This window comes from Dipteris shenzhenensis, chromosome 3 (assembly GCF_047967505.1).
Source record: "Dipteris shenzhenensis isolate YYH24624 ecotype China chromosome 3, Dip_SZ_1.0, whole genome shotgun sequence".
NCBI lineage: Eukaryota > Viridiplantae > Streptophyta > Polypodiopsida > Gleicheniales > Dipteridaceae > Dipteris > Dipteris shenzhenensis.
The window spans coordinates 26,726,948-26,754,651 of NC_141598.1; the positions used below are offsets into that span (position 1 = coordinate 26,726,948).

The window sequence follows — 27,704 nt, forward strand, 5'->3', positions numbered from 1 at the left end:
CTGGATGAGGCCTGCAGTGCATTCAGCGGTATATGGCGCTAGATTAGCCGTTTGAAGGCGTGAGTTTATTGTCTTTGTAAAAATCTCTCTTATAATAAATTTTGTTTTAATCTTGGGGGGGGGGGGGACGTTAAGTATGTGAAGCCTTAGGGGGGACTTATGTTTAGGACAAGTACATGGGAAGGCATTGTAGTAACGCATATGCCTAGTGAGAGCCAAAGCTTATATAAGCATAAGCAAGATCCCCAACATTTCATTCAAAACTAAGCCCGCCGTAGCTCTGATGATCTCTTTGCAATGAGCTCGCTTCGATAGAACCTGGTAATGGCTGCTCTCTTCCGGGCTCGCTTCCATTCTTACCTCCAGGTATATATCGATCCGCAAAGAGGAATCGTTGACGACCATGGAAATTTCACAAGATTTCGTTCCATGGCCATCGGAACTCTAGTTTTTTTTTGGATTCCCAGCTGCTACATCTGTTCTCCTTCTGAGTATCTCATCTTCTGTAATGCTAAGCAATACCTGGCTTGCTTATAGGAACCAAAATGCGGAGCCCGTTCGCTGTTGTCAGACAAGGGTTGGACGCTTGTTCGAAGACAGGACCAGAGGAATTCAGAGGTGCACGTGATACAAGAGACTCAGTTCGAAGCAATGCATCTTCCAGTCAACAGGGATGAATCACTTTTTTTGTTTTTCTTTGTTTTGATGGCCAGTCAATGGGGAGAAATGACTCGTTGATGGCCAGACATGACTACTCATGTACACACAGAAACCTCTTCCATCACAGTAAAGCAGCAAGAATGGTCCAAAACAAGCTTTTCGGGGAATTCGCAAGTGCAACGAGAGTGCTGAACGCAAGATGTGACATGATCAGGTGTATGCAAACTGTTCCAGACACACTACTCACTCACCCGTGGACGAGAGATAGATTGGCTGAACGTTCGGCGATTCTGAGAGAGAGGCGCAAAGCAAATAAGCTTCTTAAAGAAAGATTCAGAAAATCAACGGATTCCTTCTATCAAGACACCTCCACAGCTTCAACTCCTTATCCCTCACCTTACCCACAGACTCCTCTACCAAGTCAGCCGTTGGCGGGGGTTTTACAGCCAAGAACTCCTGAAGAAGTGAGTACATAAAAAGCTAGGGGAATTCTAAAAAGCGTTATACATTCCGTGAAACCGTCTTAGGCAAAAATTTTAAAAAAGAACAAACGGAAATAAGTGGGAAACTACTATCCATGCAGTCACATCGATTGCTGGTTTGCTTATATTCTGAAGATCTGTTGCGGGCATTCTAAGACAATAATCGTGCAATGGAAAATATCTCAGGAACTCGAGCGTTTTCCAGCATGCGGCACTGTCCATGCATTTCAATCAAGCCTCTGTATGTAAATTTTTTTCTGGTTGTAAGCTTCGAAGGCTCCATTTTAAGCCTGTCCAATTTTGTATTCAACTGGTTATGGAATGATTTATTCCGTTTGTTGGAACAAATAAGTTTTTGGGCTTGAAGAACACTCAGTAAATGGAGGTGTAGGGCTGATTCTGATACTAATGAAATGGAATGGGTGGAGGAAGAGAAGGGGTAAAGGTGGAGAGAGAGGAGTGAGAGAGAGCAAGGTAGTACCTGGTGAGATTGGGTAGGAGAGTTTGGAGAAAAGGAGACCTGGGAGAAGTATTACAGAGTGATCAGATATTAGTAGGATTAGGGAGGGAACCTTATGTAGTACTTCACGTCCACATCTTACAAACATCCCTACCCATAGAACTTTTGGCCCTAAAATTTATAAACGATAGCTGTCAATTGAGAAGCACTTATAGAAAGACATCCCTTGAAATATGCCTCAACAATCGATAAATTACAGTTTATTATCATTACAAAATTGTGGGATATAAGCCGATTGTGTTCGAATTGAATGCTCCACCCTCTATTACCCTTCATGGTAGCTTAGTTTCTCATCTGTAAGGCCCCAAAATGAGGAGAGCCATGAGCAAGTAGTGTAGGTGAAGGTGAGATGCATAAGCATCAGTATGCAGTCATCCAGGTGCTAACACAGTGCGTGGGACACATGGCAGCTCTATGGACTGTACGGTGGACCTGTATGGTGCTGATAAAGCAGCATGCTGCTGCTGATGTGGCTACTGATGCAGTCGCTGATGTGGCAGTCAGTATGATGACATGGCAGAAGTCGCAGTTGGCATGTTGACGTGGTGGTCGGCCTGCCATGTGGCAGTCTGGACAGGTCGGCTGGCTAGAAGGATGGGTCCGATCTTTTGATTCAAAGACGACGAAGAAGAAGGTTTAAGTGCTTCGACTTTGGTAAGATGGGGAACTATGCCAAGGAATGTAGGAAGAAAGGAGCTGCCCAAGGAGGAGACAGAGCAGCATTGTCTTTATCGATGAGCTATTCCTCATCATCGAGGAGATGCCATTTTATTGCCAACATTCCAAAGTAAAATGCCACCTGGCACATGATCAGGAAGCGGGAACATTTGATTTTGACCCGTGGATTCCAGGTCATTAGTCATAGTTGGTGACAACTAAGAGTGTCCAATGGAGGGAATAGGCATCGTTCCTTTCATCATAGAGAAAGGTGAGATTAGGGCTTACATATGTGCAAGAATCTTCTCTCCTTTCATGGTTGCACAAGGAGTATCAAACATTGGTCTCTTATAAGATAAGGACGGCCAAGATCACATTGAGATCTTCTTGCATGATGGACAGGAAAGCGCTGGTTCCAGTGTCCAGTACAGAGAACATGAAAGCCTCCAAAGTACCCACTCAGTTGATGGAGTGCATGGAAAGGAAGTCAAGTTCAAGCCACCATATTTTCATGAGCAGCTCGAGTGAAGACCTATGACACTTCCTTGATGGTACATAGAGACATTGAAGGAGTCTAGTACATTAGAAGATGATGTTGATTACAACAAGTATTAGGAAGACCAAACTAACTTGGTAGATTTTGCCTTGGTAGACACACAGGAGCCCAATACATTTGATGAGGCAAAGGGAGACCCAAACTAGGAAGAAGCCATGGAGATTGAAATGGTATCCATACTCCAAAAATCATACTCTGTACATGCTGATTTTTCCTGCGAAGTGTTCTTGGATCATGCATGCTACTCCTCCTTGGCCTCTCTTTCCGATTTTGTGTAAATGGGCGCTCAAGTATGTGTGAGTGTCTGGATATGTATGTAAGAGCATATGTTTTACTATGGTCTACACCCACCATTGGGCGTTGATGGCGTATGTAAGAGCATATGTTTTACTATGGTCTACACCCACCATTGGGCGTTGATGGCGTCGGTGGGATGTCTACTTAGCTAGTCCTTGCTATGCGTGATGGCCTTTATGGTTTTCAACCTTGTGCATGATTGTCATGAGATGGGAATTGCAATATGTGTTGTGTTTTCAGAGGATGAGTTTGGGCATGTTAATGGATTCATCTAGATATATACACAGTGACTTGGCTTGCAAAGGGGGAGGCCATAGGAACCAAATGGGTCTTCAAAGGGAAGGCATCCTTTGATGGATGGATTAAGCATTGGTCGCTTCAGAACCAATTACAACCTCCTGGCCCACGTGATGATATCATGGAATTACTGACGACGGAACTTCATCGTGAACATCGTGAACATTAGACCCTATGTAGACTTTCCATCAACAATCTATTTGTATTACACATCTACCTCAGCGTGTCTCAGATTAGACTCCCGGCCCACGTGATGGCATCATACAATTATTGACGACGGAACTTCATCGTGAACGTTGTGAGCATTAGACTCTGCGTAGACTTTCCATCAACAATCTATTTGTATTCATCCATCTCAGCGTGTCTCAGATTAGATGACCCGCCAACGTTCGTGTGGACCTATTATGTCGTACAAAAGTAAATCCCACCACGCTCGGCCCCCCCTGTCAAGCCACCCGTGTGCACAATGAAACATCACCAACCACAGCATACGTTCATTGTCACAAAGTTACATGAACATCTATTGATTCGTCGTTAGCCTGTCGATTCGACGTGCAGCTCCAAATCACAACGATCATCACACACTCTGGGCTCTGATACCAAATGAAACGAACCACTGGTAACTGATGCAAATTATGGGCGATGGCACGTAGTTGTTCCACTCAGCCAATCTTTGTGATAGCAAGCTTGTATGATTCTCTTGTATGCTCTACCTGCTTGCTACACACAAAGCCCACAATTCCCTAAATGATTCTACATGCCACATGTCAAAATCCTAGCATCTAGGGTCATTCCTTGGTGCACCATCTACCCCTCTCTTGGAGTATCATTTAATTCCATTTGGCCCTTGGCAATTACACATTTTGGTGCCCCTATACCCCTGACTTTTAGAACCATCTAGTTAGTGCCAATTCATCCTCACCAAGGACCTTGACCTTGATCCCTTCGACCATATGCTTGAAGCGCAATGAAATATAATACGAAAGTTGGTCCTCTGAGCAAAATGTCCACCAACCCTTCCGAGGTCATGTTATCTCAGCTTGGGCATAACAGATGGACCCATGACTTGACTCTCGAACCTGTGTCATAGAGCAGTCCTCGGTCCCGTGTACCTTGTAGATACTTGAGGATCCTCATTTTTGCATCGCAATGGGTCTTCAGTGCTACTCGCATGACGGAGCTCAACAGCCCTGCGGGAAAGGTGAGATCCATTCTGGTGTCGAGAAGCCAGATCAAGGACCCAATCAGCTTCGGATACAATGCTCGTCCACCAGGTCACTGGGATCATGTTGAGACAATGTTGTGGCCGGATCCATCGGAGAAGAAATGGGTTTACAATTCTGCATGTCAAAGGCCCCATCGCTGATGGATGTACCACTGTTGGGAGACAAAGAACACCCTCTTCATTTGCCAGATCTCCAAGTGGAGGAGGAAATGTAGCAATCCTAGATCCATTATCTCAAACTCCTTTGATAGGGAAGCTTTTGTCAGTCACATGGCTCCTTGTCGCTGGAAGGAGCCCACGAGATCAAGGGCCATCTGGAGGAGTAGGTAAGCGTGGGAGGAAAAAGCAGCATGCAAGGGGGAGCAGGGAGCTAGCCCAAACCTTCTAAAAATTGGCTTCTTCATTAGTTGAATGTCCTCTCAATCAAATCATTTTTTCGTTTACAGTACTTCAGCTAGGTTGACAGTTTTTGTAATTTTCAAGCTGAGATAGACATGTTACCATATAAGTTGATGCACTGACCGGGTTTACTTTTGTTTGTGTAAACGTTTTGTATGCTAACCTTATGGCTTTCATGCATACAGGCAAAAGTTGCTCCTTTAGTTGCAAGGACTGATTTGATTATCACTCGCAACATTGAATGGGCCAATGTCTTGATTGGCTTTGAACAGGTAATTTGATGGTTACTTGCACCACAAAGTGGTACTGTTTCTCCTTCCAATACTTATTTTGGTTTGAAAGCTCCATTTTCTTTGTTGAGGGTTACAATGCTAACGTTTTGTATAACAACTAGCTGCTCTTCAGAAATAGTATGACCTGAGAGCAAGCTTTTCCAACATCTTAAACGACAGTTTGAATAAGGCTTTGAATGGGATTAAATCTTTCCATTCAGTGTTGGAGAGTCAATTATTAACTTCACTTCAAGTTTTGACTGTAAGGGGTGGTTTTTGGAAAATATTATTGGTGAAGTCTGAGGGTACTTAATTGATTTAAGCTGGAAAGTAATTTGTGACGTAGTCAATGATGAAACGTTGAGAGAATGTAGGTGTTGATGGATTTGATGAACGAGCCTTAATAGTGACAAGCATTGATGCTGATGTCTTGGACGAACTACCATGTTACAGGGGCCCTGTTGTTGAAGAAGAATTTGGCATTTTGTGTCTTGCACCTGTTTTGTCTCCACATGAGAGTTGTCCTCCATGTTTCTTCCATATTTAGTTTCGCTTCTCTTCCTTGTTAGCTATGTTTTGTTCAATTTGTTTGGTGCACTAGATGTTAAGGTGCTGTTAGATTATCAGTAGCGTGATAGTACTGTAACAATAGTGTAGCTTAGATAATTCTGGCTAGTTGTAGCTAGCTACCATCATGGTATCAAGTGTGATTGTTGGCTTGCACAATTAAGGAACTGAATGTAGCCGAGGTTTACAAGGACAACATGGATAAATCTCAAGAAGGATCTGGCATGTGAAATTTACAGGTAACAATCTTTATGCTTGGAAATGCAAATGATGGACAAAACTGTGTGGAGTGTAGCTGCCAGAAGAGAAAGTCCCGATACAGGGGCTCATAAAATATCTTGGTGGGAGAAAAAGACTGAAAGGGCCCTCCAGCGTATTGGGTGGACTGGAAGGCTATATGAATCAGTCATGCTTCACGAGAATTGCTGCAAAAGTTAGGTCCAATTAGATATGTTGCTTAGCAACTCAACGGCACATCTAAAATGGGTGTTGTATGAAAAAACAAAAAATGAGAGTTGGTGCATGTCACGAGAGAAAATTACTGTTAGGCAATCACAATACATCAGCACCAAGGTCATATCCAATGTCTCAGAGAAGCATGCAGACAGCAAAAATGATTTACACGAAATGACAATATGGCCTTCAATGTTTCTATAGCTGCACTACTGGATGAGAGATGGAGATTGAATGAGCTGAAATAGAGAAAGACTACCTGGTAAAGCTGGCAGACAAGATCACATACTCGTTTTGTGGATGAATTTATCACATGGCAGAATGCTCCTGGAAGATGCACTACTGTTAAAGATATGTAAAACGAAAATTCTGTCAGGAGCAACAAGGCAAATCTAGTGGAAGTGGCTAGCACATCGCCATGTACTTGTTAAAGGAAAGCTAGAGCCTACTCTGTTGAAGATATGACTGAAATGTCTTCTAAAGAGCCATGTTACTGCACATTATATAAGGAATCAGGATCGACTGTTGTATCATTGGGAAAATGTATTCCTTGACTATTTGGAATGTATCGGCGTTGTTTTTTCTTGGTTGATGCTTGACCAGTAAAATAAAAAGTTAGAATAAGTAAAAATTCAAATGCTTCAAGCCTCACAGGATATAATTTCTTTATGCTTAAGGAATGCCATGAGTGCATGAAAGAATCGGCGGAGGGTTTGCCTATAAATAGGGAGATGTATTAGGCATATCCCAATGATGTATGCATGTCAATTTGGCAGTCAGCAGCAATTGGCTCTTAGTATTTGTAATTTTCGTTCTTGAGTATCCCTGTGTCACTTCAATTGAAAGCAAGAGAAGCATCACATTGCAAAAATGTATTTTGTCTATGCTAGTTATTTGAATACTTGAAGGTGAGACCTGGATTCTATCTATGTTTATGTGTTGAGATCTTTCTTTGCCTTAAACTATTGCAAAATTCTTATAATCAGCTTATATGAATAAAGACAATGCTCATCTGTTCAGTATGTCCTTAATGCAGGAGAATCGCTATGTTATAATGGATCCTCGACAAGGTCTATCTGTAAGTCAGAGTCCAGTGCAGTTGTGTAACGTTTGAATGGGAGTGGCACACATTCAATTTGGAATTAATAAATGTGCACGTAGAACTTAGAGAAGAAGGCACATAAAATTTCCAATGGTATATAACAAACATTTGAATTGGAATTCGACACTGTCGAGTCAATAATTGTGGATTTAGGACTTTGGAGAAGGTTCCCCATAAAGTCTGCAATTGTATATAAGGCCTTAGGGCATGTTGTTTTTCGGTGCAGGTAGTTGGATTCATAGCTGAAACAAGTGACTGGTTCTTTCGACAGGTAAGCCTTGTGCTTTGTGCAGACTAGTGACAGAATATATAATCTCTGTTTTCATCAGTGCTGCAGTATAGTCAGCCTTCTATTTTGTGCTGGTGTAATGAACTTGTGTTAGTAGATTCAACCTGTTATACTATTATATTGTAGTGTCTCTTTTTGTGTAAGGTTGTGCTTCTAATTGTTTTTCGTTCTATTTTGTTTTGGGCACAGTTTTTACGCTCAAGGCGCCCCTTCCGTGCTGCCATTATGGATGCAGCTGGCTCAGTTCTGTTTATGGTGAAAACTTCAGGCACTTTATTGTACATGAGACTAGTCTCTGGATTTCGGGACTTTCTGCAGTGTTTTGCCATATGAAATGAAATGAATTGTCTATTATTCCTTGGCTTTTGAGGTGAGGTTTGTGTGGCATGATTTATCCATTTTAGGTGAGGAGACCTATTTGGATTATCAACAGTACCATCTTTGCTGAGATAGATGGAAAGGTAAAGCAGATGTCTTTTTGTTTTCACCATCAAGCCTTGTTTGACCCAGAGATTGGGTCTCTTGTAGTTTCTTTTCCATCAAGTTCTGTTTTGAACTTACGTGACTTGAGATATCTCAGGTGGTGGGGTTTGTCAAAAGGAGATGGCATTTGTGGCGACGAATATATGACCTGTATATAGGGTAAAATATCTGTGGTGTTTGAAAAGCTGTTTTATACAGCAAGTAGGACTACAGATTGTAGGCAAGCTGAAGTACCTGACAAAATAATACGAAAAATGTAAGCCTGTTGCGTCCTCGTCCTAAAGAATATCTGAACACAATTCTCTGATGTGATCAGAGGAGGAGAATGATTACTGCCTTCTTCAATTTCATCTTTAAGAATCTTTCCACTACTAGATACATTGGTCCAACCAATCATTATTACCGTTTGTATTTATTTAAATTTGGGCTGTGAGGCTCCCTGAGATTAGCTCTAAATCATGCTGCTTGTTGCCCACAGCAAGAAGCAATTCGCTGTTGTTGTGAATCCTGGTTTTTGGAACTGGACCTTTACCCTCAAAGATGAAAACGGGAGAGTTCTTGCTGAAATTGATCGACATTTTCGGGGCTTTGGTTACGAGGTAATTTGTGTAATCTTGAAGTATCTACATAGGACCAACAAATTATTTTACTAGCAGTACTGTTTAAGCTTATTTGTTGCCTTGCCTCATCTCGTATCAAGAGGAGGTTAGAAGTAGTCAAGATGTTTGGTGGAGCTTCTGTTAGTTTTTAGGATTCTTGCAGGTCAGTTTGTCTGTTACCCTATATCCTGTCTCTGTCTTTCTGTTTGATTTGGAACTGTCATTTGTGCATTAATGGGATTTTTTCCTGTTTAGCTCTAAAGGGCATGCATGTGTGGACCATCTCTTTTTATGCTCCCTTATTTGAGTGTGACTATCTTGTCTAGTTTGCATTTCAATGTTCCTCTGCTATGTCATTTCCATTGCTTGTATCCTTTGCTGTTGGTCTGGCTTTGCCATACTCATGCATGCTTTTAGAGCTGATTGAATGCCTAGTTAATGAATGGCAAGATATATATTTTAACCTATTTGTAATTGAATGTTTTCCCGCGTTGCTAATACTTTTGACATATGCGCATGCAGATGCTTACTGATGCTGGTCAATATGCAATTCGATTTGGAGATGTTGCTCCTAATTATCAACCAAGGCCAACCTCTGATATATTGACTGCGGCTAAAGCTAGCCCTTCACAACTGCCAGGAATCAATGTCAATTCTGAAGCTGAGGTACATTTCATACAGAGGAGTCTAAGGTGCCAACTGCTTGGAAAAAGATGAGCTTTATGTTTAACGACATGATTCAAAACCTGTGCAGACTGATGTGTTCACCGTGGATCGTCCATTGACTTTACTGGAAAGAGCAGTAACACTAGCTCTTGCAGTCTCCCTTGACAATGATTACTTTTCGAGGCATGGTGGTGGATGGTAAGTTAGTCCTGTCTGATAATCTGTAATGACTCAGGAAGGGCAAAATATGCTTGAAATCTCCCAGAGCTCTCTTAAAATAGGGCTGGAGTGCTTAAAATACTATAAAAAAATGCGGAAAATATTGCTTGCTTGAAGTTAGAGATTTCCAACGTAGAGACTCAGGTGTACAATATTGCTTGGATAATGAACACAAGACTAAGGGGCCAAGATGGGCCATCCCTCTTATCAGGTACTCTTTATTTAAAAAAGAGATAGAAGACCAAGGTATTGAGGCATACTCCTCTCAATACCTTCCAACTGCAAGACCAAACTGTGATAGACTCTAACCATTGAAACTCGACCATATGTGGCCAACTAGTCTATGTACATATATAGGCAGAAGAGAGAGACTATGCTTAAGTTGCATATGACTCTAAGCGCACTCCGATCCTGAGGGAGGATGCCTGCACATTAGCACTATTTCCAGATATCAGTAACAATCAGTTAATGCACCTCACTATATCATTTAATGCTTCAAAACAAAGAGAAATTTGATCCAACAAGTCTAATTTTTTTCTCATATTTCCTTGATACAACTGCTTGAGGACAAAAAGCTGTATGGAGCTGAATAGTTAAGGCTGATCCTTGACTATGGCTGTAGCTGGCTGTAGAAAACTGGGAATGCTGCCTACTTGAGTTGATTATGGCAAATATAGTTGAGCAAGAGAGGGGGCGAAAGGTGGCTGCCTGTAGCCTGTAGGGACTGTTTGCAGACTATTTATCTGAGCAATGGAAGGGGCAGTGTTAGAAATGACCCAACAGAGGGTACACACAGCGGAAGACTTATAGTAATGCCCAGGAGCTCACACAGTGTAGTGTGGGTGTGGAATCACAAACTTCTTTACTTATGTGCATTCAATAGATGTGCAGACTCATCAATAGACAATGAACGGGCCAGATAGAGAAACCACCAAAATATATATTTCCGTCCAAAACTATGGACACAATACAAGAGAGATAGATCCAGAGTCCCACCAATGGTGTGGTCCTCTGATCTTACCACAAGGTCCTTCTCCTATCTGGTGGCTGTCTCTAGACTCGAGCCCGCGTGCTCCACCTCGAGCTTATGTGGACTCTCCGTCCTTTGACCTCAGCTCTTTGCTGCCCTAGAAGACAGCCAAAGTCTCAGCCTCACACTTGAGCTAAGTCTGCAGCAACACTGGTACTCCTTCAGCTTTTGGATGTAGGCCCCAAGGGTTGTGCTCTGCTGCTCCTTTCTGCTCTGCTGGATGTGAAATGAGGCCTGTGGCCTCTGTTTTTATAGGCCCCAAGGGCCCCTTGAAGTAACCGACCAGTCTGTCCCAATCTGGGCTGACTGGACAGACCAGGTTGGCTGGCCCAACCGACCTGGTTGGCTCAGCCCAACCAGCCCCAATAGGGCCCTTTACTAGCCCCACAAAATCGCGGCCCCAAGGGCCCCTTGAAGTAACCGACCAGTCTGTCCCAATCTGGGCTGACTGGACAGACCAGGTTGGCTGGCCCAACCGACCTGGTTGGCTCAGCCCAACCAGCCCCAATAGGGCCCTTTACTAGCCCCACAAAATCGCCCTCCTGGGCTCTCTTTTCCAGGGCTTGCTGGCCCACGATTCGATGCAGGGGCTGAGCCCTTGGCCAGCCCTAGATAGGGCCTGGTTGGCTGGCTTTGCCCAGCCCAACCAGCCCTCCATATGGGCTGCCATGTGCTGCCCCATCCCCGCCATGTCAGCGCCTGTTCTCCCTGCTGGTTCTGCCCTCTGCCAGGCTCTCTCCAGCCACGTATGCAGCGCCGTACTGTTTCGTACATTGCTGATGTCATCGCGCCTTTTACCTGGGACACCTTGCCAACCATGAATGCTCCAGATCTGTCCCAGATCCACACATGATAGAGGGGGGGAGTATATGTCTCATGAGTTTGAGGCATTTTAGTGAGGCTTACACCTCAGCAAAATGGAAAAGCTGAGCGCAAGAATCGCACTCTTATGGAGATGGATAGATGCATGCTTACCAGTAAAAAGTTGCCTCACAGGTTTTGGCTCAAAGGCCTCATGTGTGTAAACTATGTTTTGAATTGCGCTCCCACAAGCTTTGAAGACAATCACTCCCTATGGGGCATGGCATGGGAGAAAGCCTTCAGTGGATCACTTCAGAGTTTTTGGTTGTGTTGCATATGTCCACGTGCTTGTGGAGTTTCGACATAAGTTGTCAGATAAGGCACTTAAATGCATTTTTATTGGGTACAGTGCACAAAGCAAAGGCTATCGTCTCTACAATTTTGCTTCTCGCAAGATTTTTGTGAGTAGAGATATTATATTTTCAGAAAATTCAGCACATTCAGCCACAGGCTGATTTTGTACCTCCGCAGGGTGTGGATGAAGTTGTCAAGCAAGAGATTCAAGGGATACACGCAGCCAAGACAGTCCCGAATTGGTTGCTATAGACTCTCAGGGAGAGTTGGCTCGAGGCCCCATTGCCTGGCAGGACTCGTAGTGTAGTAAGGCACGAGGGGGGTCTCTTTCAGTTGAGACAGCTTATGTATGTACGCTTCTTGATGAAGAAGAACATGACTCTTTTGAAGAAGCAAATGATAATGTGCATTGGATGCATGCCATGCACAATGAATTGCAGCCCATTGAGAAAAATCAGACTTGGGATGTTGTGGATTTGCCACCAGGTAAGCATGCCATTGGTACCAAGTGGGTTGTCAAAGGAAGCCAGATGGGTCCATTGACAGGTACAAGGCAAGGCTGGTTGCCAAAGGCTATGTTCAGAAGAAGGGCATAGATTATGAGGAGACTTTTGCTCCTACATCTCGGATGACCATCATATGGTTAGTTATTGCCATGGTTGCAAATTTTGTTTGGAATGTCCATCAGTTGGACATAAAAACAGCTTTCCTTAATGGAGACTTGTAGGAAGAGGTTTATGTCAAACAGCCTCCTGGATTTGAACTTTTTGGCAATGCACTTCAGGTTTGCAAGCTAAACAAAGCTTTATATGGGCTGAAACAAGCCCCATGTGCATGGTATGCCAAGATTGATGCATTCTTGGCAAGTAAGGGGTTACATAATAGTCCCACGGAAAGCACCCTCTACATCAAGAAGGATGGGGGGGATATTTTGGTCATCATTCTTTATGTAGATGACATGTTGCTCACAGGGTCAAATGAGGAAATAATTGCAGATCTCAAAATTGAGTTGAAAGCTGAATTTGACATGACAGATTTGGGCATGTTAATTTTTTATTTGGGGATCTAGTGTATACCAGACAAGTGTGGCATCGTTATGTCTCAATCCAAGTATGTGCAGAAGCTCTTGGATAGGTTCAATATGCATGATTATAAGCCTATAGCCACTCCCATGGAGCCGGGGCTGAAGCTTACTATGTATGATGCAAGTGAATCAGTGGATGTCACACTTTACAACCAGGCTGTTGGATGTCTCATCTATTTGTGCAATACACGGCCCGATATTCACAATGCAGTATCTCAGGTGAGCAGATATATGCACAGCCCAAAGACAACACATTAGCAGGTTGTAAAACACATCTTCCGTTATTTGCAAGGCACAAAGTCTTATGGCTTGATGTTTCCCAAGGGGGGTGACTTGCAGTTGCATGCTTACAGTGATTCAGAGTGGGCTGGAGACTATGATACCAGGCAGTCCACTAGTGGTAATTGTTTCTTTTTGGGCAAAGCTTGCATTTCTTGGATGACCAAGAAGCAATCTATAGTGGCTACTTCGTCATGTGAAGCTGAGTACATGGCAGCTTTCACAGCGACAATTGAATGTGTTTGGTTGCGACGTTTGTTCGCTGATCTTCGTCTCTTATTGGAGGGTCCTTCTCCAATTCTCATTGATAGTCAGAGTGCTATAGCAGTGGAGGGTCCTTCTCCAATTCTTCATTTTACTCCACTCTTCAGTACACTTATGTTCAGCTCACTCTCTCTCTTGCTCTCCATTTTTCCACAACAGTTGTTGCTATGTGACACCCTAGTGTCGAAACATCCTGCCCAATCGCTGTCCGTGAATGCATGCAAAACAAGTGGTGCCTCTGCATAGAGTAAACCCAAATGCTGCGTGGCCTTCAAGTATCGAAAGACCCACTTCACTGCTTGCCAATGTTGCTTAGTAGGCTTGTGCATGTACCTGCAGAGCTTGGAAATGGCATACTGAAGATCAGGCCGGGTATGACAAAGGTATATGAGGCAACCAACAGCTTGTTGATAAAGGGATGCATCAAATGGCGGACTTCCATCCTCGGAGGAGAAACGAAAGCCAGGCTCCAATGGAGTAGAAATTGGCTTGCAATCCTCGAACTGGAAGTGATCAAGGAGCTGTTCAATATACTTGGACTGACTCATCGTTATACCCCCCTCAACATATGCAAAGTGTATGTCCAAATAATAGTGCAACCGGCCATATCTGTCATGGCAAAAGACTGCTGTAAATCAGCCTTGAAATTTGCAATTTGTTCCATATCTAGCCCAGTGATGAGCATGTCATCTACATATAAAATCAGAATATGCACTCTTTCGGACATGGGCTGTCAAAAATGCATGTATCTTTGCATACCATGCCCGGAATGCCTGCTTCAATCCATAGAGGGCTTTTCTAAGCCGGCAAACCATATTTTCAGAACCCAATTGCTCAAAACCAGGTGGCTGTGTGACATAGACCTCTTCCTGAAGATCACCATGAAGGAAGGCGGTCTTGATGTCTAGCTGATGAACCTCCCAATGCCAATGAGATGCCATAGCGATAACACACCTGATAGTAGTGACACGTGATGTGGGAGCAAAGGTCTCCTCAAAGTCAATGTTGTGCTGCTGTGCATATCCCTTTGCAACCAAGTGGGCTTTGAGGCGTTCAACACTGCCATCAGCTTTTCTTTTTACCTTGTAGACCCACTTTGTGCCTATGGCACGCTTGCTTGCTGGCAAGTCACACAACTCCCAAGTATTGTTTGCATGAATGGATTCAAGCTCAGCCTTCATGACATCCATCCATTCCTTGCTGTCAAAGGCATCCTTGTGACATAAAGGTTTCTCGTTGCAAGCAGTAGCAACCAAAGCTACAGCCAAATAGTTGTTTATGCGCATCTCTAGTGCGTGTTGGCAAAGGCCCAGCTTGTTTGCTGTCCCTGAGTGTGTTCAAAAGCCATCTTGGAACTGATTTATTCTGTTTAATGACAGCACTCCCTTGTGCAACACCTGCTCAATAGCATGATCATCAACTAAAGGCATATCAAGCTGAGCAGAAGCTATTGGAGGAGGATGCGCATTGGTAGAAGTGTACGGCACAACACTCTGCAGTGGCTGCTCTGGATTTGCGGGTGACTGAAAGAGAGGCAACAATGTATCAAAGACATGAGGAAACAACAATAGGCTGTTTTTTGCATTCCAGCCAAGGTAAAGGCACATTTTCAGCGAATACAGCATCCCTATTGACAATGACCTTGCTCGTGTTGGGATGATACAACTTGTATTCCTTGTTCTCTGTGCTATAACCAATGAATATGCATTTTACAGCTTTGTCTTCAAGCTTGTGCCTCAGCTGAGATGACACATGAGCATAAGCCAATGATTGGAACACATACATATGAGAAATTTGAGGTTTGCGATCGTGCCATGCCTCATAAGGTGTGATAGTCTTCAATGCCTTTGTGGGTGCTTGATTGAGCACACAGTTGGAGCATATGACGCATCCAACCGAAACTTATTTGGCAAAGACTTCCCTTTGAACATGCACCTGCCCAATTTCTTCTCTGACCGATTCTTCCTCTCTGCCAGTCCGTTCTATTGCGGAGTATACAGCACTGTACATTGATGAATAATACCCCGAGCTGCAAAAAATCAGAGAATTCATGGGACATGTACTCTCCCCCCCCGTCAGTGCGTAGAGTAAGGAGCTTGTTCCTTGATTCATTTTCAGCCACGGAAAGCCAATGTCTGAAGCATGGGAGCACATCAGATTTTTCATGCCATATATCCAAGAAAATCTGGTGTAGTCACCCACAAAGGTAGAAAAGTAATAGTAGCCCCCAAGAGATGCTGTCTGCATCGGCTTGCACACATCACTATGCACAAGGTGAAGCTTTCCTGGATGCACCAACTATTCCATCTTTCGGAACTGAGAAACGGTGCATTTTACCCAACAAGCATGCCTCACAAATATGTTTAGCTAGTGCATGCATGGGTGGGAGAGAGCAACCACCATGTCCTGTGAATGCATTTTAACCAAGCTTCTGTAGTTGAGATGACCCAACCTCGCATGCCATAAGTGGGAATCTGAAATTACAGATTCAGCCACCTAATTTGCCTCTATAGTAGGCTGTTTGTCATAAACATCAAGATGATATAGCCCAGAAGAAAGTGACCCAGTAAGTACTATGCTGTCATCGTACTGGTTGTCATACATGGCACATCGATAACCATCAAAGAGAACCCAAAAGCCATTCAAACATATGGCTGTAATGGAGATGAGGTTCTTCTTGATACTTGGGACAAACAAAACGTCCATGAGCGTGATCGTGTCACTTGAAATTGAAGTGACCTCGACCTGGCCAATCCCTTTCATGGGATATGATGCATTGTTGGCACATGTCACTGTGCCATCATGTGGAGCAGCCCTAATATGTGAGAGTGATCTGTAAGAAGTGATGTGCTTGGAAGCACCATTGTCGAAGCACCAATCTTACTTAGAATCTAAGACAGACAAGGCTGTAGCATGCTTCTTTGGATGGTACTGGCATGTCACCGTGAAAGCCCACTCATGATGAGCAATGTTTGCTGCCTCATGACCATGATCTGGGGCAGCAGCAGTAGTAGTGACATCAAGTCCCTTTTGCTGCTTTTTCTTTTCAGAAGCGATGCGCTTGTGATACTTCATAAATGTCATGTACTGGCTTCCGGCAATAATTACAACGTTTGTTTTTCTTCTTTGCATTAGACGGGGCAGAATTAGATGAGTGTCCAGCAATAGATGAGCCTCTAGAAGGCTTGGGTTTGCTGTAATTTTGCCCGTTCTTTCCCTTATTTTTGTGATTAGCGACAAACGCCTGATTTGCAATTTGAGAGGCAGCTCGATTTGTGTGACTCTGCTCCTCCTACAGGAGAAGGGAAACAAGCGGGTCGAAAGTATAAGTGTTGGGATTGCCCATGGCAACCAATCTCCATGTAGTAGCAAACCCCTGGTAGGACTCAGGAAGTCCATAATTTCATCCACATTAATGAGCTGCTCTTGAAAATCCTTGATTTTTGTGATGTATGCATCCATGCCGTCCCCCTCTTCCATTTTGACATTCTCCAATTGCTTGCATAAGAAAGCAACACGTGCCTCATTGCGAACTTGGTAAAGGTTAGCCAAGATGTCCCACCCAGCCTTTGATGTCTTGGAAGACCGAATGTGAGGAATGATGTATCTCTTGACTGAAAAAGCAATGATAGAATGTGCTTGGGCATCTCACCATCCCATCTGGCCTGTTCGGGTGTGGGAGGTGTGGCTGGAGTAGTAGTAGATCAGGTGGTTGTAACAGCTGCATCAGTTGTAGCAGTAGATCCAGAAGTGGCTGTAACAGCTGCACCAGCTGTAGTAGTAGCAGAAGTGGATGCCACAGAGGGAGGTCGAAGGTCCGATCTTGAGACAATATCCCAAAATTTTTTGGCAATCAGCAAATGTTTCACCATGTACGACCACATGGGATAATTGGGTCCATCGAGCTTGTCCTTAGTGGAGAACATACCCATCCAATCGTTGCTCCCCATTGCAAAAATAAATCCTTGAAGGAAAAATGCATGCTCAAGAGTAGCCTCAAGGCTCTCATTGCAAAATGAGCTGGCTGTCCAAAAATGAGCAGCAAATGTCAAGCAGTGACCAACCAAAAATTGACTGCTCAAACAATGAGCTAAATGCATGTGCTGTCCCAAAAAATATGACCTGCAAAACAATATTTGTTCGGTCAAAGGACGCCTTTGCCAAAGATAGCTGTCTTGCAAAAATATCAGCCCAAAACAAGGGGCAAATATCTGCAAATGTATCCAATGCTCAATTGAGCTGTAAATGTCCCAGATGGAGGCTGCGTGCCTCAAATCTGACAGGACAACAAGCCCAAATCAAGGGGCAAATGCATAATATACCCAAATTTAGCTGAATAAAGCAAATGTCACTGCAATGGACAACAAATCTGGCAAAACCCCCAAAAAGAGGGCAGATTGGGAAAAGCCCAAATTGTCTGCAACTTGCAAATGTGACTGCAATTCCAAGCCAATGTCTATGTTCTTGCATGCAATGTCTACCAAATGCCAAAAAATGGCTGTACCAAGCCAATGTTATTGCAAATTTCAACAAAATTGACAAAATCCCCAATTTCTGAGAGGGCAAAACTGTCAAAATTAGGGCAAATGACCAAAAGCCCCAAATTTTACTAAAATAAAGCAAATGTGATAAAATAACTTGCAAATCTAAGAATATCCCGCAATCTGCCAGCAATAGATCCAAAATCCCCAATGTCGGAGTAGAAATGAGTCCAAATTTGGCAAATACTTTAAAAGCCCCGAAATGTGATCAAAAGGAGCAAATGTCACTGCAAAATCTGCAAATGTGACCCCAATTTCTAGAGCAAAGTCACCTCAATGTCACTGCAATGTGTGCAAACGTGACATAAAAGAGGGTGAAAAGCTTCAAATCCAACTGTACTAGGTAGATCTGAGTCTTGAGGGAGAGAATTGCAGCCAAATGGTGCTAGAGCAGGTTGGAGCACTTGGAGGAAGGCCCGAATGACTGGAAAGAGTCCAGATCTGAGCTAGCATCAAAGTGGGCAGCCATAGTCATGGCTGAGTATTACTATCAAAGAAATCAACCTTAAAAGATGTAACTCCATTGCTCTTTTTCATGACAACAAATAACACTTTCATCACTATTGCATGGGAGTATTGCTTCATATGTATGTTTATCCGAATATTGCGACACGTCATTTATTTTTTTAAAAATTGGGTTTAAAAACATATCAGAAAGCAGCATATTCATATATTTGCAATAAGCGAAATGTTTCGAAAGCAAAACTAAGTTTGAACACACAAAATCGAATCAAAACGAGATACCATTTTTACCATTGGTCCATGAAGATCACCATAAAGAGCAAAAAGCTTTTAATTATACTAAATGTGAATTACATGGCTCTTGTTGTAGAACCGCTCGATCCCTAACAAAATGTCTACCCTATCCAATCTCATAACCTAGATGACAGCTCCTCCGAGTAGGCCTGGATCTCCACACAAAGATTTGGGACTATCTCCTTCTAGGTCTTTGAAGCACCATACTTGAGATCGATAATGTACGGTGCCTATTAAGAACAACCACTGGATGCGAAGTCTCTGCACAAGAAAGACATCAATAAAGTTGTGAGTACTCCCATCATCAAATAAAGCATGACCTGGATGCCCATTGATCCAACCCACCATGTGGATCAGATCATGGGGTCCAAATACATTAACATTGAAATGGCAATGTGTTAGAAATATTTATATTTATTAAGGCAGTGGCCAATGTTATGTAGTAAGGTGCTAGGGGCACTTTTTTCCTTTATTAAGGTTTTTTGCCCCTAACCTCAGTTAGAGGTTGAGTTTGTGGGTGAGTTAGTCACCACACATCTTTACCCTAGTTAGGGTTCATTCTAGGGTTTCATTTCTATGACTACCCTAGCTTTGTAGTTTATTGTTGTTGCTGCAATTTAATTCCAGCTTGCTTCAGCTCCATTCTCTTGTGTTCTCTCGCTTCCATTTCCAACAGTTGGTATCAGAGCAGGTTACCCTTCGCTCCCACACCTCTCCCCGCACCTCCCATGCCCCCAAGCTTTGATTCTGTCGTGAAAAACTTGGCCAAAACAGTTCGTTTTTGCTGGCAGCCACGTCCTACAGGGTCGTCTTGCTTGGGTGCTACTTCTGGAGAAGTTCTAGCGCTGTTTTGGACCTGGGTGACCAGTTTTTGGAGGCTTTTTTTTGTTGATTTCGAGCTGGTTTGGACCAGCCACTGCCTCCTACTGCAAGTCCAAGGTTGGATGCCTCTTTTTGAGCACTTTAGGAGCTTCTTTTGGGCTAGGTGACCTCATTTTGGACCTGTTTTTGACAAAACCGGCCAGCTGACTGTTTTTTTTTTGTGGGATTTGTTGCTCTTTTTCGAACGCAGCAATCATTCCTAGGCTCGGGGTATTTCTAGAGGGGTGGACACACTTTTCGAGGTGTTTTTCAAGGCTGGACACACTTTTTGAGGTGTTTTTCAGGACTGTTTTGCTTTTTTGAAGATTTTCTACCACTCTTGGGACTGTTTTGGAGCTTACGGAAACATATCCTTGCTGTTTTGAATCTTTGTCAGGCAGTATTGTTCAAGAACAGCTCATATTTTGCACCTCCAGGTGCATTTTCAGTCCATACAGTTGGGGACTTGCTGTTTATTCCAAAACAGAGATAAAAATCAGACATTTATTGCTTGCTAAGGCAAGCAATTTTGAAGGAAAGCACATATAGTTCGTGGGAGATCTTTTTCAGTTCATTTTGGAGCTCTTTTTGGAGGCACTTGCAGCCCATTTTCTTGGGTTTTAGTTTGGTAAACTTTCAGTTCTTTTAGTAAAAACTTTAAAATTGCAGCACATATCCTAGCACAGGATCTTTCTTGTGTATTTGAGGAGCATCCTCAAGCCTAGTATCAGGGTGTTCACATCAAGTGAACTTTGTTGAGATTAATTGCCTCTTTTTGTTTGCTAAGTGGCACAGCAAAATCCGAATGATGTCTTTCAGTTGCTTGCCTAAGAGGTTCGGTTGGATGTCACACCCTCTTTGGAGTTTTTTGATTCACAATCTGCTAGTTGCCAAGGGTGTCTAGGATTATGTTTCAAGTGATGAGGCTCATCCCGGTCCTATAGCACCAGGTACTCCTCCACAGCAAGGGGGGGGGCGTGGTGGTGGTGCAAGTCGTGGGCAACAAATCACTCTTGAGCAAAGGAGGTGGGATACTCGTAATGCTCAAGTCTTGTCTTTGATTTCACTGAATATCAAGAGGTTTATTGTCCCTCATATCAGAACCTACCGGATTGCTAAAGAAGCTTGGGATATTTTGGAACATATGTATCAAGCTCGTAATAAAGCGAGTCTTAGATTTGCGTAGAGAGCTTGATAATGTGCACATGGATGAGGGTGACTCTATGCAAGAACATGTCACCCGGATTCAAGATTTGCGAGAGAAACTCTTGAATATTGATGAGGTCATTCGAGACTCACAGCTTGTTACCATTACTTTGAACTCCTTGCCGGAATCTTATCTTTCTTTTCATACTTCTCTCAACCTTCTGATGCGAGGGAATCAAAATCGCCTCACATTTCAAGAGTTGGTGGCACTCTTGTTGCAAGAGAAGCAGACGTGAAAGAATATGGCTTCACGTTCTCGTAGTGGGGAGCATGCTCTTTCAACGAAGGATAAGGGCAAAAAGAAAGTTCAGCCAAGTCATGCCTCTAGCACTGGTTTTGGACATGTACATGCAGGTGGGAAAGATAAAAAGGATACCTTAAAGCCTTTCCAGAAAGGCAAGTACCATTATTGCAAAAGGCTTGGTCATCACATCGGCGAATGCCCCAAGGGGCTTGCAAAAGAGAAGAAAAAGAGTCTGGTATGGCAGTTTCAAGCTCAGCTCATCATGCAGGTTCTGAGGATACTTCTGCTCATTTTGTTGAGCATGATTGGCTTCATTACTTGTTGCAGCTATGATGCTTCTTCTTGGGAGTCATGATGTATTTTCAGCGTGAATGAGACGGCTAAGACATGGTACTTTGATAGCGGTGCTTTTCGCCATATCACCTCACATAAATCTGTCTTTCATAAGTTATCTAGAGCACCGATTGGCAAAACAGTTTCTTGTGCCAATGATTCTTCTTATCGAGTTAAAGGGATTGGGGAAATCTCACTCATAACCGTGGATGGTTCAGATCTTTGCATTGAGGATGTTTTGTATGTCCCTGGGATTAAGAAGAATTGACTTTCTGTCTCTACCTTCTCTCGAAGAGATTACCAAGTAATCTTTGAGGATGACAGACGTACGGTCCGTGACAAGGAGAGAAATTATGCCTTGGTTTTCACTGGTACATTCTGTCACGGGTTATTTCAGCTTGATGCCTACGAGAAAAGAGCATATGCTTTTGTGGCTTCTACCTCTGCCATGCAAGATGTAGAGTTATGGCATGCCAAGTTTGGGCATGTAAATTATGGCAGCCTTATGTTATCGCAGAAGCTTAATATGGTTGATGCGTTGCCTCGTTTGGAGACTCCAAACAAAATATGTGAGGGCTGTATTTTGGGTAAAATGCATCGTTTTTCCTTTCCCAAGGATGGTGCAGTCCGGGCTACATGAAAATTACAGCTCGTTTACTGATGTTTGTGGACCCATGCGCACTCCGTTTGTTGGAGGTCATCTTTATTATATTACATCATAGATGACTTAACATGTTTTACCTGGGTCTTTGCTCTTAAGCAGAAGTGTGAAGTTTGCAATGTGGTCAAACACTTTGTTGCCTTGGTTGAAAATCAATCTGAATGCCGGTTGCAGATCCTTCGTTCAGATCGAGGGGGGGAATATACGTCCAAGGCATTGCAACAATTTTTTGCCGAGAAGGGCATTACACATCAGTTTACGGTGAGGTATTGTTAGGAAATTTCTCCCTTTCCTTAATCTGCAGTTCCTGACTAATATTGGACCTGCGCACTAACTGTTCACGCTCACGGGCGATGGCAATTTTTTTATTCCTCCCAGCCAACTCTCAAGGACTTGATACGTATTTTTTTCAAACATTACTACGTTATTTCCTTCATGCTTATCCTTGAGACCCACATCTCCCTAGATAGTTCCTGGCCACATGTCTACATTTTAGGCCCTTACTTAGATGCATCCTTTTTCACCCCTCTCTTGGAGTTCCTTTAAAACCAATTGCCCCTTGGCAATTTTCACATTTAGATGCACCTAGGCCCTAGCCCTATTAGAACTACCTAGTCAATGCCATTACGCCCTCACCTAGGACCTTGGCAGTTACTTCTCTTGACCATTTAATTACGCACATTAATTATTACAAAAGTTGGTCATCTAAGAGAAAATGCCCACCGATCTATCCGAGGTCATGCTATCTCGGCTAGAGCATAACATTCCTTCCCTCTTCAAGCATCAGCGTCCTCGATGATGAAATCTGGGAATGCTCTCCGTAACTGGTATACGGATTCCCAGGTAGCTTCCGATAGAGGCTGACCATGCCATGCAACCAACACCGTGGGTATCTTCCGATTTCGTATTTGCATTGTTCCTCGGTCCAGGATCTTTGTTGGTTTGCGCCTTGCAATATCCTCTATCTCCTGAAACAAAACCACACCTTCGATTAGTGAGTCACCAGTATGTAAAAATTTCTTTAAACGTGAAACATGAAAAACCGGGTGCACCTTACACCCCTGTGGCAATTCTAATTTATAGGCTACACTGCCTATTCTCTTTAGAATCAACCACGGCCCACAGTATCGAGGTGATAACTTAGCACACTCTCCTGAAGTCAACGACTTCGAGTGCGAAGGAATTCTGAGAAAAACTTTTTCTCCTTCTTCAAATACTCTTATAGACCGATTTTCATCCGCATACACCTTGGCTCTATCCATAGCCTGGCGGATGTTAGCTCTCGCAAGTGCTAGCATCTCCCGCATCTGAACTACAAAGTTCGCGGCACTAGGCACTTTCTGAGGTACTCCAACTATAGTTGGATTGGCTGGTCTATAACCATAGTTCAGCTCAAACGGACTGAACCCAGTAAATGAATGTTTCCTATCATTGTAGGCAAACTCCAACAATGGCAACCACTTGTCCCATGTATGTTGCCTCAATGACACATATGCTCTCAGCATATCCTCTAAAGTTTGGTTGACTCTCTCCGTCTGACCATCCGTCTCAGGATGATCCCCACTACTCATTCCCAACTCAGTCCTTAGTGTCTCAAATACCGCTGTCCAAAAGTGACCGGTAAACCTAACATCTCTGTCTGACACTATGGATCTAGGCAATCCATGCAGACGAAATATATGTCTAATAAACAAATCCGCTACTTGCGGGGCACTAATAGACTCTCTAGTCGGAATGAAGTGAGCCATCTTGGTTAGACGATCAACCACCACAAGGATAGAATTATACCCTCCTTGTGTTGCAGGTAACCCTACAATAAAGTCCATGGAAATGCTCTCCCACTTACTTAGTGGTATTTCCAAGGGCTGTAAAAGTCCGGGTGGCTTCACCCGCTCGGCCTTACTTACCTGACACGAGAAACACCGTGTCACATATTCATGAATATGCTTTTTCATCTTTGGCCAAAAGAAATCTCGCTTCACGAGATCATATGTCTTCTCGACTCCTGGATGTCCCGCACACGGGCTATCATGGCATTGTCGAATGACTCTCTGCCTGAGATCATTCTGACCAGGTACTACAACCTTGCCATTTCTAACTAGCATACCATCCCTTATGGTATATCTTGCATAAGTTTGACCTTTTCTGGATGCCAGGTCATCCTTTTCATTTTCCCCGGGTTTTAACACATGAGCCTTAGGCCATAAGCTCTGGACAAACTCGTCCACCTTCTGAGTTTCTCTGATCTCAGTCATTAGAGCACTCTCTAATACCGTGAAACTCAGGTTGTGCATAATGCGAGACAACGCATCAGCAACCTTATTGTCTTTTCCTCTTCGGTACCGAATCGTAAGATTATCTGTATGGTTCAGAGTTTTATGTGGATGTGGATCATGATACTCTGAAACATACAGATAATGCCTCCATGTTTTCAAAGCATGGATAACAGCATACAACTCCAATTCATGAGTTGGCCAATTTTTTTGAGAGGGAGAAAGCTTCTTGCTTTCAAAGGCTACTGGCCTTCCCTCTTGAAGGAGGACTGCTCCTACCGCAATGCCACTTGCATCGGTTTCTAGGAACAACGGTTTCTGGGGATCAACTATTTTTAACACCGGTCCTGAGACCACAGCTTGTTTTATGGTGTTAAAACTTTCTTGTTGATTCTGTCCCCAAATAAAAGGTACTTTATCTGAGGTCAGATCAGTCAATGGCGATACTATTTCGGAATATCCTTTGATATACCTTCTATAAAACTGGACAAATCCCAAGAATGATCGCAACGCGGTCAGACTCTGAGGAATTGGCCAAGTTAGTATCGCAGCCACTTTCTTCGGATCCATTTCCACCCCCTGTGGAGTAATTATGAACCCTAAGTACTCAAGCCTAACCATACACAGTATAGTTTTCTTTTTATTCACATAAAGACTGGCTTTCCTCAAAGTACTGAACACTATCCTTAAGTGTTCACAATGCTCAGTAACACTTTTACTGAATATCAAGATATCGTCAATGAAATGTACTACGAACTTTCCGATATACGGACGTAGTAAATCATTCATAAGCATGACGAAGGTCGCTGGAGCATTGGTAAGTCCGAAGGGCATTACCAAAAACTCATAATGACCAAACCTGCTTCTAAAAGCGGTTTTATGCACATCCTCGGCTCTAATCCGGATCTGATGATAGCCGCACTTAAGATCTATCTTGCTGAAAATCACGGCTCCATGTAATGCATCTAGCAAATCATCAATCCGAGCCATCGGATACCTGTGCTTAACAGTGATATTATTTAATGCTCTGTAATCTATACAGAGGCGAAACGTATCATCCTTTTTCCTCTTTAATATCACTGGTGAAGCAAAAGGCGAGAAACTTGGTTGAATCTGCCCCAACTTGAGGTATTCTTCCAGTTGCCTACGCACCTCTGCTTCTTCAGTAAAACTCATTCTATAGGGAGGTCTATTTACAGGTTCTGCCCCCGGGATCAGTTCAATCTTATGCTGAACTTTCCGCTCTGGAGGTAACCCATAAGGTAGTTCATCCCTAAAACATTCAGAGAACTCCTCTGTTATAAGATTAGCCAGCTTGGCCATCTCACCACTTTGCGTAACATCAATGCTAGCCGAAGACTCATCCACCGACTCTACCGATGCGGTGCAAAGGTATAAAAACTCTACTTGAGCCTTTCTGATTTCCATCACGGAAACCAACGGTCCCTGAGGTATATCTCTTTCACCTCGCAATACATAAAGCACATCATTCATCTTGAATTGATATACGTGCTTTTTCCAATCAATGGCTGGATTCTTTCTAGAATGCCACGCCATTCCCAGGGCTATATCCGCATGAGCAAGCTTGGTTATTTCAAAATCAAGCTTCTCAGTATAGTCCTGAATACGAAGCTCCAACTGGGTAACCCTTTGGTCCCATACTTCAGTTGAACTTCCATCTGCCATTCTGACTGTATACGCATAGTCAGATGGACTTGTCTTTAATTTCAGCCTCTTCACGAGCTTGGAGTTAATCACATTGTGAGTTGACGCGGAGTCAAACAACACAATGACATCATGACTGGCCACTTGCCCTTTCATCTTGATTAACTCCGTATCGTTGAAGGCTGTATACCCCGTTGCTGCGGGCTTAGATAGGATGTTATCAGGTGCACTCGTCACTAACTTAGCAACAGATACACATAACAAACAAGGTACTAACCTCTGAGAAGGTCCCGCCAGTTGCATCTGCATATGTTCCGCACTGGTACTCTCCTGCATTTCTACGTCGCATTCAGATATTATCATATTAGCCGTGCGACGATCTTTGTTCAGTGGACAATCCTTCCACTGATGTCGCTGAAGGCAGCCGAAGCACAATCCTTCTTTTCTAGCTTTCTCTTTTTGTTCAGGGGTCAACGAGGACTTCGACCAAGCCCGGGCTGCCATTGGAGTTATTTTCCTTTTCACCCCAACGGTGGTACTTGTTTTTGTTGGTCCCTCGTCGACCGGCTTCACCTGCTTGGTTTGGCCACTTGGCTGCGAGACACTTGGTTTTGAAACCCATTTCCTCTGAAATCCCCCTTTTCTCGGGTGCTCATACTGAGTCCCTGCCTGCACAAATCCACCAGATTTGCCTCTGGCATCCTCATAGTTCAGGGCTACTGCTATAGATTCATCTAGTGTAGTCACATATTTAGCCCGAACTTCCATTTTTATTTTGTCGTTCAGTCCATAGATATAGTCTTTTAACTGAACCGACATAGGGAGAGGGTCTGTTATTTTCATAACACATTCCCTAAATTTGTCAGTGTACTCTGCCACTGACAAGCTCCTCTGACGAAGATTTCTATAAGCATCCCAAGCTCGGGATTCTTCATCAGGTGGGAGAAAGTGTTTCTTGAATTCAGCTTTGAACCCTTCCCAGGTGGTTGGAGCAACTTGATCCTTCTGTTGCTTTATCCACCATCTGTCCGCTGCCTCAATAAACAGGTGTGTGGCCTCGCGGATCTTCTTTAGATTGGATCTAATCTCACAAATGGCGAAGGCTTCTTCCCACTTGTGCAACCAAACCTCGATCACATCAGAGCTGCGCTCGGTCATCCGACCAGCGTACTTCTCCGGTCTATAATTAGCGATATTAGGCACTTTGACCCTTGCGCGCTCTAAGGAATGTACACTGGGCTCTGGCTCTGCTGGAGCTTTGCCCTTGTCAATCCTAGACGGTCTAGCCGACAAGGCTTGCACCATCTCCCTAATCTCATTTTGACCAGCATTCACCTGAAGCTGTTGGTTCATAATCTGCTGTAAAGCATCCTCTAATATTGAAATCCTACCAATCAATGTAGGTGCTGCGTGATGTGACATCTGTTGTGTAGATTGAGCTCTAGACTCACTAGAATTCATCCTTGAATTCTGCCCTTCTGCTTCCATAAGTTTGCAATGGAAGATGGGTTTTTTTTTTTTTTTTTTTGGGATTTCCCCCTTTTCTTATACACAGAAAAAATAAACAACAGTTCCTGCTGGAAAAAAAACGAACTAACAGGCACTTAGA

The 27,704-nt window shown here is 43.4% G+C and overlaps 1 protein-coding gene across 1 annotated transcript in view; it reads left to right on the forward strand.

The window, feature by feature from the left end:
* Positions 1-212: 212 nt before the first annotated feature.
* The window catches only part of LOC147903580 (scramblase-like protein), a 41,435-nt gene continuing 13,943 nt past the window's right edge, over positions 213-27,704 (forward strand). The window contains exons 1-12 of the mRNA XM_087372556.1: positions 213-366; positions 538-618; positions 714-1,124; positions 5,279-5,365; positions 7,422-7,463; positions 7,714-7,758; positions 7,966-8,031; positions 8,181-8,237; positions 8,357-8,418; positions 8,738-8,858; positions 9,381-9,524; positions 9,613-9,722. Coding sequence (XP_087228682.1) covers positions 325-366; positions 538-618; positions 714-1,124; positions 5,279-5,365; positions 7,422-7,463; positions 7,714-7,758; positions 7,966-8,031; positions 8,181-8,237; positions 8,357-8,418; positions 8,738-8,858; positions 9,381-9,524; positions 9,613-9,722 — 1,268 coding nt within the window. The 5' untranslated portion in view covers positions 213-324. The remainder of the gene's footprint in view (positions 367-537; positions 619-713; positions 1,125-5,278; positions 5,366-7,421; positions 7,464-7,713; positions 7,759-7,965; positions 8,032-8,180; positions 8,238-8,356; positions 8,419-8,737; positions 8,859-9,380; positions 9,525-9,612; positions 9,723-27,704) is intronic.